Below are 12,240 nucleotides of genomic sequence, written 5' to 3'. Positions count from 1 at the left end.
TTTATGTGGGCACTTAGGGAGTTGAACCTGGGTCGTTAGGCTTTGCAGGCAAGCACCTTAACCACTGAGCTATCTCTCTAGCCCTCTAAAACCTATTTTTACAACACTTCTATTTTTTCTATGAAATAAGCACATTTACATGAGAGAAAATACTAGAAGGGAATAGAAAATATCCCTCTTCTGCTCCTCCAGCCCTATTGACCAGAAATGACCAGTTGTTTCCTCTGGTCTTGCCTTTATCAGGCTAGGTTGGTGTCCCTGATCATAATGGCTGTGTCTTTATTCTCTTCCAGGATACTGGGGTTGGGAAATCAAGCATTGTGTGTCGGTTTGTCCAGGACCACTTTGACCACAACATCAGCCCCACTATTGGGTAAGTTCTAGTATGTCCTTCCTTCCCTTTGACATTGGTTCCTTTTGGGTCACTAGGAAGGTCACTTTGTTTGTGGTTTATCTTTGGCAGGGCAGTGGTTTCTGTCCCCAACAATGAGATCAGTCCCAACTGCAGACTCTGTCAGAAATTCTGGGATATATATATATATATATATATATATATATATATATATATATATATTATTTTTTTTTTTTTTAAAGCCAGCCTTTCTCATGCCGTAGCCCAAGGCCATTCCTCTGATTGCTAAGGTCATGGTTTTGAAAACCTCATTGGTGTTCCTTGCAGATATATAATGATGTGCATTGCTAGGTTGTCTAGTTTTTTTTTTTATTAAAGATTTTAAAAAAATTATTTACTTATTTGAGAGAGAGAAAGAGAATGGGTGCACCAGGGCCTCTAGCCACTGTCAACGAACTCCAGACGCATGTGCCGCCTTGTGCATCTGGCTTATGTGGGTACTGGGGAATTGAACCTGGGTCCTTAGGCTTTGCAAGCAAGTGCCTTAACTGCTAAGCCATCTCTCCAGCCCCAGTTTTCTAGTTTTGATCCCAGGAAAAGCTGTCCGCTGTGCATGGGGCAGGCTGCACCATGTGTGTAGTGGGCTTGTTTCCCTTTGCTGGAATAATCCATTGTGTAAGTGTTCCCTGTAGGTTCCAGTTGCTCCTATGACACAGGTGTCCCTGCTGCAGTCTCTTATGGGTACCATTCTGCTCTCTGTCTGCCTTCCTCCTCACTGTCTCTCTAGCATCATGAGGTTCAGCTCCCATCCTTAGGTACCTAAGGCAATTTTCCTGAAGTACTTTAATTTACCAGTTTGTTTTTTTAAAAATATTTTATTTATTTATTTATTTGAGAGAAAGAGGCAGATAGAGAGAAAGAGAGAATGGGCTCACCAGGGCCTCTAGCCACTGCAAATGAATTCCAGATGCACACGCCCCCTTGTGCATTTGGCTTATGTGGGTCCTGGGGAATCGAACCATGGTCCCTAGGCTTCGCAGGCAAACGCCTTGACCATTAAGCAATTTCCCCAGCCCTAGTTTACCAGTTTTTAGTGACCAAAATTTGTTCTCTTTTGTAACTTTGATAAAAGTATTTCTAAACACTAGTTTTAGAGATATAAAACTAAGGTGGGCGGGGTGGCACATGCCTTTAATCCCAGCACTTGGGAGGCAGAGGTAGGAGGAGCGCCATGACTTCGAGGCCACCCTGAGACTTCATGGTAGATTCCAGGTCAGCCTGGGCTAGAGTGAGACTCTACTTTGAAAACTCCCTCCCCCCTCAAAAAAAAAAAAAAAAAGCTATAAAGCTAGTAGGAACACTTTCTAAGTAAAACAGAATTCTTGGAAGATGGCCTAAGCGGAATGTTTAATTTCAACAGGCTTTAGTGCCTGTCTTGTAGCTGAGCTGGGAATCTGGCTTGAGGATTTGTTTCGTTTAGCCTTCACAGTGCTTTCAAAATTTTAAGCAAATCATAGTTTAGCATGCCTTGAGTCTCAGCACTAGCAAGGCAGAGGCAGGAGGATCGCTGTGCGTTCAAGGCCAGCCTGGGCTAGAGTGAGACTCTGCCTCTAAAAGAATGAACAAAACAATGCATACAAATGTATTAACTACTTTTCTCATTGCTGTGACTAAACACCTGACAAGACAGTGGAAAGAGGCAAGGCAGAGAGTCCTTTTGGCCGTGGTTTCTGAGGGTTCCATCCACGCTTGCTTGGCCTCATGTGCTCGGGAAGAATATCATGGTAGCACTTTGAGGGAGAGACCGCTCACTTTATGGTGCCAAGAAGGTGTGTGTGGGTGGGGTGGTGGGGACAAAACAGAAAGACGCCAGGACTGGATATAGCCCAGACCCTGCGCTGGCGGGCGAGACCCAGGGAGATAACCCCCCCTCTCACTTCAGCAAAGCCACAGCTGAGACCACAGAGGAATTGGGGAGACGAGCAAGAGTGCCACTTCCATGCTGTTCCTGATAATCAGCCCCAGGGTGAAGGAGACAGACCCTGAGGACGCTCAACACCCACCAAAGCAGAGATCCGGAGGCACCTAAGAGCTCATCGCTGAAATCGACTTAAAACTCACCCACCACGGCTCAGGGGAATTTTGTGGAAGAAGGGGCAGAAAAATTGTAAAGAGCCACAGGTTCAGTTATTATTCCCAGAGGCATTCCCTCTCCACCCCCCCCCCCCAAATAACTGACTACTTCTCCTATAACACATAAACTACAACCCCATGGGGAATACCTGCAACCCTACTGAGGAGGGTCCTCAATGGAGTGGGGGCAGGGACGAGGGAAAAAGAGGGTACCAACACATGATGTATCCATATGAAACATGTTGTTAATAAAAATAAGTACTAAAAAAAAAAAGAGATAGGCCAAAGGAGGTATCCTCAGTGACCTACTTCCTCTGACTGGGTCCATCTCTCCTATGGTTCATATTACAAATCCAGGAAGAGATAATTCATCATTAATTCAAAGCTTACATGATTTCATTGTGTCTTGAAGCACCCTCACATATAATTCCAGTGGTGAGTTTTAATAATACCCTGGGTGTCTCTCCATTCAGTCAAGTTGACAATGAAGATTACCCATAGCATAACCAAGTTAAACAGGGGCAGTAAACACACAGTAGGGTAGAATTAGCTACGAGTGGAACCAGTTAAGACCAGCAGCAAGGACAGGGAGATGGAAAGGTTATTCATTTTCTTGTTGCTTTATGTATCATTTTATAATACTTGCCAAAGAAATATTATTTCGCAAGTAGTCAAGCCATACCTAAGAAGGAGTTTTCATGCATGCACTCACCTTTCCAGCAGTTATTGAACACTTGCATGTGTCAGACAGTACATTAAACATGAATGGACAAAAACATTGTGGTTCTATCTAATGGCATCGTAACTGTTGGATGAATCACTTCCTATGAAAATACAGAGGAGAGTAAAATGATATGAGAGGTCACAGGAGAAACACATATGTTTGCATAAACATGGGTAAATTGTGCAAAAAATAATAGCCATCACAACCAGTATTGAAGAACCGAGGTTCTGGCTTTCATTGAGAGATCACTGGAGTGTGGCCACCTGCTTGGCCAGCTGGAGCCAGGCACGTGTTGTCGGCTCTGTGTGTTCTCAAGGCTTCAGGACTTCCCACGATGTATTATCGCTGTTATTTCTATCACTATAACTGTCACACCTTGTCCACCTGTTTAATTATCTTTCATGCCTGGTCCTATGGACATTTTATTTTATTTTTAAAAGCATTTCATTGATAGCCTTTGCACATATAGACTATATACCATGATCACAATCCCCTTCCACCTCCCCCCTTTTACTGCTTCCAAATCCCCCAGCCACTTTAGTATTTATTATGAACATTTTAGTTCTCGCCCCTGACCCCAAAGCCTTCCTCACTGTGCCCCTTTGAGCCTCCCCAGGTCAAAGCAGTTAGGTGGGATATATAGGTTCACACAGACTTGAAACTCACAGGAAACCTGGTAGAACTGAGGGCAAGGCTTGGGTGGAGTGCTTGCCTAGTCTGGAGTTGGTTCTAACACCAGCAAACACAAGCAAACCAAACCAGCGTCCACTCTCCAAGTCTACCCTGTTCTTCTTACTGGAATCACAGTTGTAAGATGTCATCATTTTAACCTCAGCGTTCACCCATATCATCTCTGTGACCCACATAGGAAGCTCTCAGCTCTGTAGTCAAGCAGATGATCAGATGATGGGGAGAATTTGAGTGTGTGTGTGTGTGTGTGTGTGTGTGTGTGTGTGTGTGTGTGTCTTTGATTTCAACTTATACAAAGAAATGGTGCTGCTTCTTGGCCATATTTTTACTTGTTTATATGATGTTTCGTCAGTACTATTGATGAACTCACTCCCACCACTCTAATCTATCAGCAAAAAAAGAGGGCTCAAGTTCTTAAGGTCAAAAGCTGGCAAATGAGCTGTAAAGACAAAAACAAACATAAAACCCCCATCAATCAATAAAGCAATGATTGTAATAGTTCTCATTTCAAATACTGGCAGCCTTTCCCGGAGTATGGAGTAATCACGGACGTGGAAGGGTGTCAATACTGATGAGGGTGAGGTATGCATTACCTCTTATACTAACCCTGTCCCTCATACTTCAGTGTACATCAAGGGGAAGTTCACAGATCTCCGTTTTCTTGTTTGACCTTCGCCAGCAACCCTCTGTAGGGCAGAGAGCAAGAACTGGCTCCATGGCACAGATCACGAAGCCTGGCAGTGAGGGCTTCAGTATGCTGGTCTTGACAGTGTTATTAGAATCTCAGACAGGGACAGGCATTCTTTTGGTTCTTAGGAATGTCTTCCCCTTTATCTGCGTTGTAAAGGAATGGAATGAATATTTTATAGATTTTTCAGCAATGAAAGCCTATGATTCTAAAAGTTTAAAGGCGTGAGATTTGAAAGGGAAAAGTTGATGCATTATTTATCCCAGTAGCTGGACTAGAGTGAAGAATGAATGTAAATCTTACTTGCACTGAAGTTAAAATTTAAAAAAAGATGTTAATACACTTGTTTCCGTAAGGTTTCCCCAGTGCTTTTATGGGGGAAAATAGGGCTGGATTGATGGCTGTGGTTAAGGTGCTTGCCTGCCAAGCTGAAGGACCCATGTTTGACTCTTGAGATCCCACATAAGCCAGACGTACAAGGTGACGCACACACGCAAGGTTGCATGCGCATACAAGGGAACGCACGTATCTGGAGTTCTATTGCAGTGGCTGGAGGCCCTGGAGTGCCAATTCTCTCTCATTCTTCCTCTCTCATAAAAATAAATTTTAAGGGCTGGAGAGATGGCTTAGCGGTTAAGCGCTTGCCTGTGAAGCTTAAGGACCCCGGTTCGAGGCTCGGTTCCCCAGGTCCCACGTTAGCCAGATGCACAAGGGGGCACACGCGTCTGGAGTTTGTTTGCAGAGGCTGGAAGCCCTGGCGCGCCCATTCTCTCTCTCTCCCTCTATGTGTCTTTCTCTCTGTGTCTGTCGCTCTCAAATAAATAAATAAAAAATGAACACAAAAAAATTAAAATAAATAAATAAATAAATTTTAAAAATAAAATAAAAGGGCTGAAGAGATGGCTTAGCAGCTAAGTACTTGCTTATGATGCTTAAGGACCCTGGTTCGAGGCTCGATTCTCCAGGACCCGTGTAAGCCAGATGCACAAGGGGGCGCATGTGTCTGGAGTTCATTTGCAGTGGCTGGAGGCCCTGGTGCACCCATTCTCTCCCTCTCTCTCTCTCTCTCTCTCTCTCTCTCTCTCTCTCTCTCCCCCTCCCTCTCTCTATCTGCCTCTTTCTCTGTCTGTCGCTCATAAATAAAAATAAACAAAAAAATTATAAAAAAATAAAAAATAAAATAAAGTTCAAGAGCAAATGTTTGGGTGGAAAATATTATTTAATCTAATTTTTGGGCTGAGGTTATGGCTCAGCAGTTGAAGGTGCTTGCTTGCAAAGCCTGCTCGCACAGGTTTGATTCCCTAGTACCCACATAAAGATAGATGCACAAAGTGACACATGCATCTGGAGTTTGTTTGCACTGGCAAGAGGCCCTGGTGTGCCCATAATCTCTCTCACTTTCTCTTTGTCTCTCTAATAAATAAATCAATTTTTAAACTTATTTTTAAGCACGAGAGAGAGAGAAAAAAAGAATGAGAGAGATGGAGGAGAGACGGAGAGAGAGAAAGAGGGCATGCCAGTGCCTCCAGCAGCTGCAAATGAACTCCAGATGCATGCTCCATTATGCATATCTGGCTTTACATGGGTACTGGGGAATCAAACCTGGTTCATTAGGCTTTGCAAGTACTTTAACTTCTACGCCATCTCTCTCAGTCCCTAAATAAAATTTAAAAAAAGAGAGAAGGATGAATATCCCATCTGGAAAGTGGGCACTGGTCGTGGACTAGAGATTTACAGCAGAAAAACACAAGTAAACGTGATTTGTACATGATGAACTTCTGAACTTCCAGTGAGGGTGCTGACTCATCCCAGATAGGACATGATAACCAAGGCGCAATTCCATCCAGGACTGGATTTGTGACTCAGCGAGTTTATGGGGTTGTTTACAGTATCTTAAAGGCAGTGCATTACCAAAAGGCCTACGTTAGCGTGGGTGATAACATGAAGACGGAGTCCCTGGAGCGGTCTCTGCTCTCAGCAATCACTGCCCTGTGTCTCTTGTCCGTTTGACGAACGTCCTGAGCCTTCTAAGTTTTGTCTGATTCTCAAGTTTCATGAATTTAGTCTGCCTTGAGTTTTATGAGCTTCCTTCTCCCTCCAGGAGGGATTCTTCAAAACCAATGAAATAGCTACACAACAAAGCGTAATAAAAGCCGAGATGAGGGCTGGAGAGATTGCCTAGTGGTTAAGGCATTTGCTTGCAAAGCCTAAGGACCTAGGTTCAATGACCCAGAACCCACGCCAGCCAGATGCACTAGGTGGCACGTGTGTCTGGAGTTTGTTTGCAGAGGCTAAGGCCCTGGCACGCCAATTTTCAATATAAAACAATAGAGATGAGATGTCACTTTCTATACATCATATTGGAAAAATTTAAAAGATGGGTCATGATTAGGGAAAAGACCTCATATATACACCATACACCTACATAAAGCACATGTATCAAAAGTATAGAATATTTACTTTTATGAATTAGATCTAAAGCTGGGAAAGACGGCACATGCTGGCGATTCTAGAATTCAGGAGGCCCAAGTAGGAGAATTACCAATTTAAGGCTGACTTGGGCCACACAATGAGTTCAAGGCCTGGAGTAGAAAGACCTTGTCTCAAACAAACATAAATAAAACTTAAAACAGAATTAAATCTAAGGAGATTTGGGAGTAGTTCAGTAATGGCGCAAGTGTTTAGCATGTACCTTAAAAATTAAGTTGAGGGGCTGGAGAAATGGCTCAGTGGTTAAGATGTTTGCCTGCAAAGCCCAAGGACCCAGGTCTGATTCCCCAGCAAAATAAAAAATAAAGCCTGGTAAAGCCAGATGCACAAGGCGGCACATGCATCTGGAGTCTGCTGGCACTGTCTAGAGACGCTCTGCCTTCCCCTGTGATAGGCACTGGGATCACCAATGCATGCACCACACTGCGTCAGGCTTTATGTGGGTACTGGAGAACTCAGCCCAGGTTGGCAGGCTGTGCAAACGAGGGCCGAATCATCTCCCCAACTCCAATTTTAAATATTTCTAATTGTCTTTATTTTCATTTCTTTGCCCCACCCGTTCCAGGAAGTGCTCTACCACTGAGCCACACTCCCAGCCCTTCTCTAACTATCCTTAAAATAGTATTTACAGCTGTTTGCCCCAATCTATAATATAGTCAACCACTATATAATACACTAGGTTGTTTTGTCATCTTCCACTTAATCTAGGTCCTAGAAAAATCTCCTTGTCCTTTGTTTGCTTTTCACACTTTTTTAAAAACTATTTTTATTTACTTATTTATTTGAAAGAGAGAAAGAGGCAGAGAGAGAGAGAGAGAGAGAGAGAGAGAGAATTGTTGTGCCAGGGCCTCCAGCCACTGCAAATGAAGTCCAGACGCATGCGCCCCCTTGTGCATGTGGCTTATGTGGGTCCTGGAGAGTTGAATGGGGATCATTTGGCTTTGCAGGCAAATACCTTAACCACTAAGCCATCCCTCCAGCTTTGCTTTTCACATTTTGAAGCAGTCAGGCCACCTGGCTTATAGAATGGCCCACATTCTACATTTGCCTGATTGGTTCCCCGTAATTATATGCAAATTAAACATCTTTGGCCAGAATATCACATAGGTGGATGCATGCATTTTTTACTCCATCACTATCTTAGGGAGTCTATCATGTGAGATTGCCCCACTATTGGGAATAAATGCTGTTTTTTTTTTTTTTTCTTAAGTGAATGGGAAACAAGCTCACAGAAGAAAAGGCTACTAGACGTGTGTTTGGCTTTTACACTTTTCATAAACACAAAACAATGCTTATTCAGAGTAAATATGCAAGAAAAAAAGAACAGCAAGTGTTTCATGGTCCAAGACTTTAAAATTCTTCCTTTTTAATAGCAAAGCATAAATTTTTGTTATGTCTCTAATCTTTATTACTACCTTTATACAGGCAAGTTGGGATTTGGGTATAGTATTCCAATAGTTGCCTTTACTGTTAGATTCAGAGAAGCATAGGTAAATAGGTTAAGAAAGCTTTCTTTTGGGCCATTGTGAAGTCAAAGCCATAAAAATGCCAACTACTTACTGCTTTTTCGCATTTAGTTATCATAGTAACAAGGTTTTAATATCTAAGGTTAGATATTGAACATTTCCCTGAGATCTGGAAATTATTATCTTATGATAATTATCTTATGATAATTGAAGTTAACTGGTTTCTGAGCATGTTCTTTTTGGTTGGTTTATTTTCTTTTGAAACTCCAGTGGGATGCCATAAAATGCAGAATATTTTCTTTTGAGCAATGGTCTCTCTGGGACAAGAGCTTGAGGCATAATGTTAACTTGTTTGGCCCATGAATCTCTGTAGAAAATAAGTAACGCGGAGGTGTTGACTCTCTTTTCAGGGCATCTTTTATGACCAAGACCGTGCCTTGTAGAAATGAACTTCACAAGTTCCTCATCTGGGACACAGCTGGCCAGGAGCGGGTGAGTATGTACACACTGCTGCTGGCATTCTAGGGACAATGTGTAGCTCAACCTCTTCTTTTGAGGCCAGATGTGGTTGGTTGCAAGTGACAAAAACATAGCTTGGGGCTGGAGAGATGGCTTAGTGGTTAAGCGCTTGCCTGTGAAGCCTAAGGACCCTGGTTCGAGGCTCGGTTCCCCAGGTCCCACGTTAGCCAGATGCACAAGGGGGCGCACGCGTCTGGAGTTTGTTTGCAGAGGCTGGAAGCCCTGGCGCGCCCATTCTCTCTCTCTCCCTCTATCTGTCTTTCTCTCTGTGTCTGTCGCTCTCAAATAAATAAATTAAAAAAAATTTAAGAAAAAAACATAGCTTGGAGCAATTCATGGTGAAAGGAAATGTACTTTTCAGCTATGTGAAAATGTAAGAGCCTTTAGTCCTGTTTTGATCATTTCGTGCTTGGCGTCTACACTCTTAGTTTCATCTGTAGGCATGCCATCCTCTCTCCTTTCCCCAAGGGTGGAAGGGCCACCCTAAAACCATTCTAGACTCAAATTCTGCCACCTTGGCCACCGTAGAACGGGAGCATCCCCCACCATGTGTCTTATCACCTGTATATGTTCTCATTGGCTTGCTTTCGGCCCCCAGATTCCCTGAACTTAGTGTGGTGCAATGAACAGGGAGCATTTGGTGCACTTACTGGTAGGGTCAGCTAATACACTCACCCGTGGCGAGGCGCAGCAGCCCCACCAAACCCCTTCTGGCTGAATGGCTGAAGTCAGGCAGGCTTCATTCCCTGAGGAATATTGGATTCTCTTTTCAAAATGTGAGTGCCGGGGGTGAGGAAATGGCTTAGTGGTTAAGGTGTTCGCCTGTGAAGCCTAAGGACCCCAGTTCAGTTCCCCAGGACCCACATAAACCAGATGCACAAGGGGGTGCATGCATTTGGAGTTCCTTTGCAGTGGCTAGAGGCCCTGGTGTGCCCATTCTCTCATTTTCTCTATCTGCCTCTTCCTCTCTCTCTCAAATAAATAAATATCTTTTTTAAAAAATAGTCAAAATGGGGACTGGAGAGATGGCTTAGTGGTGAAGCGCTTGCCTATGAAGCCTAAGGACCCCGGTTCGAGGCTCGATTCCCCAGGACCCACATTAGCCAGATGCACAAGGGAGTGCACACGTCTGGAGTTCATTTGCAGTGGCTGGAAGCCCTGGTGCGCCCATTCTCTCTCTCTCTCTCTCTCTCTCTGCCTCTTTCTCTCTCTGTCGCTCTCAAATAAACAAATTAAAAAAAATTTTTTTTTTAAGTAAAAATGTAAGCCAGGCATGGTGGCACACGCCTTTAATTCCAGCACTCGGCAGGTAGAGGTAGGGGGATCGCCATGAGTTCAAGGCCATCCTGAGACTACATAGTGCATTCCAGGTCAGCCTGGGCTAGAGGGACACCCTACCTCAAAACAAAAAAAAAAAAAAAAAAACCGAAAAAAAACCGCCACCACCAACAACAAAAAGAAGTCAATATCTGAGTGCTGAATTAGCAGAAAGAGCAGGTGCATTCTCTCTTATCCTAAATTCTCTTTATTGGCTAAAACCAAAGATTTTCATATTTTAGAAGCTCATACCTTTAGATTTCAAAAAGGGAACTGATACTAACACAGGCATTGTAATTACCATGACAATATCATACATATTATCAGTGTCAAAAGAGGCCAGGATAGACAAGCTACAGGGAAAACCAGTACCTGGCTGATGCAGAGCTTTCAGCATAATCAAAATGTACCAGAGGAGCCAGGGAGGTGGTTAAGTGGTTAAAGGTACTTGCTTGCAAAGCCTGCTGGCCCAGGTTCAATTCCCCAGCACCCATATAAAACCAGGTACAACACATGGTGCCAGGTAAGCATCTGGCATTCATTTGTAACACTAAGAGACCCTGGTATGTACACACACACACACACACGCGCGCGCGTGCGCGCGTGCAAATAAATAAATGAAAATTTTTATATAAAGATGGCTCAGTGGTTAAGATGCTTGCAAAGCATAACAACCTTAATTCAGTTCCCCAATATCCATGTAAAGCCAGATGTACAAAGTGACACCTCCATCTGGAGTTCATTTGCAGCAGCTAGAGGCCCTGGTGTGCCCATTCTCAATCTCTCGCTCTCTGTCTCTGCTTGCAAATAAATCAATAATAATAATTTTATGAAACCTTATCAGAGCTGATAATTATGGAGAAAATGTGGTTAAAATAAGTTGGGGAGAAGACTCAGTGAATAAACACTTTTCATACAAGTGTGAGTCCAGGAGTCTGGTTCCCCAGTACCCACATAAAAGCTGGATGCTGGGCTGGAGAGATGGCTCAGGGCTTAAGGTGCTTGCCTGCAAAGCCTAGCAACTCAGGTCCGGTTCCCCAGCATCCACATAAATCCAGATGCACAAAGTGCTGCATGTCTAGAGTTTGTTCACAGTGGCTGGGGCCCGGATGTGCCCATTCTCTCTTCTCTATGCTTGCAAACAAATAAATTTTACATACATACATATACATACATACATACATACATACACACACACACACACACACACACACACACACATATGTATGTGTATATATATGTGTGTGTGTGTGTGTGTGTGTGTGTGTGTGTGTGTGTGTAAAGCTGGCTGCTGTGGTGGGTGCCTGTAATCCCAGTGTGCCTATGAGGAGATGAGGCAAAGACAGAGAATTTTTCTGGAAGCTGTTGAGGCCAGCTAGCCTGGCAACCAAGATGGAACACAAGGACCAACACCAAACGTTACCCTCTGACCTCCACACATGCCCTATTACATTCACACGCTCCCCCCCACAAAATTGGCTAAACTTTCCCTCATCTGACCTTCCCTCTCTACCTGCCCCGTTGACTGCCAACAGTTCTTTTCACATCCTATGCCACTCCCTCCCCGCTCCTGAATTTTCTCCATAGCTCTTATATGTGGCTTTGACTATACCATTTATTTATTTCACTTAATGGCTTTGCTTATTGTCTGTCTCTAAAAGGCTCCTGTTTATCGTCCTTCTCCCAACGGAAAAATGCAGCATTCAAAATAATCCATAATCTTCATCATCTGAGCTCCGGAAAGCCAGTGTTTGTATATTTATTTTATATAAATTCCCCTTTGAAAACTAAAGTTTTAGTGTTTGTAGGTTAGGGCATTTTAATGATTTTTTTTTTTTTTTTTTAATGGGATGAACCTTGC

General features: G+C 43.5%; 1 protein-coding gene across 1 annotated transcript in view; it reads left to right on the top strand.

Moving 5' to 3' along the window:
* Window positions 1–12,240, top strand: part of Rab31 (RAB31, member RAS oncogene family) — a 159,966-nt gene that overhangs the window by 69,593 nt on the left and 78,133 nt on the right. Inside the window, exons 2-3 of the mRNA XM_004656839.2 lie at window positions 294–373; window positions 8,954–9,035. Coding sequence (XP_004656896.1) covers window positions 294–373; window positions 8,954–9,035 — 162 coding nt within the window. The remainder of the gene's footprint in view (window positions 1–293; window positions 374–8,953; window positions 9,036–12,240) is intronic.

The sequence above is a fragment of the Jaculus jaculus genome, chromosome 2 (genome assembly GCF_020740685.1).
Source record: "Jaculus jaculus isolate mJacJac1 chromosome 2, mJacJac1.mat.Y.cur, whole genome shotgun sequence".
NCBI classification, from domain to species: Eukaryota; Metazoa; Chordata; class Mammalia; order Rodentia; family Dipodidae; genus Jaculus; species Jaculus jaculus.
Note: the sequence above shows the minus strand (reverse complement) of the source record. Positions and strands in the feature narration are given on the sequence as shown.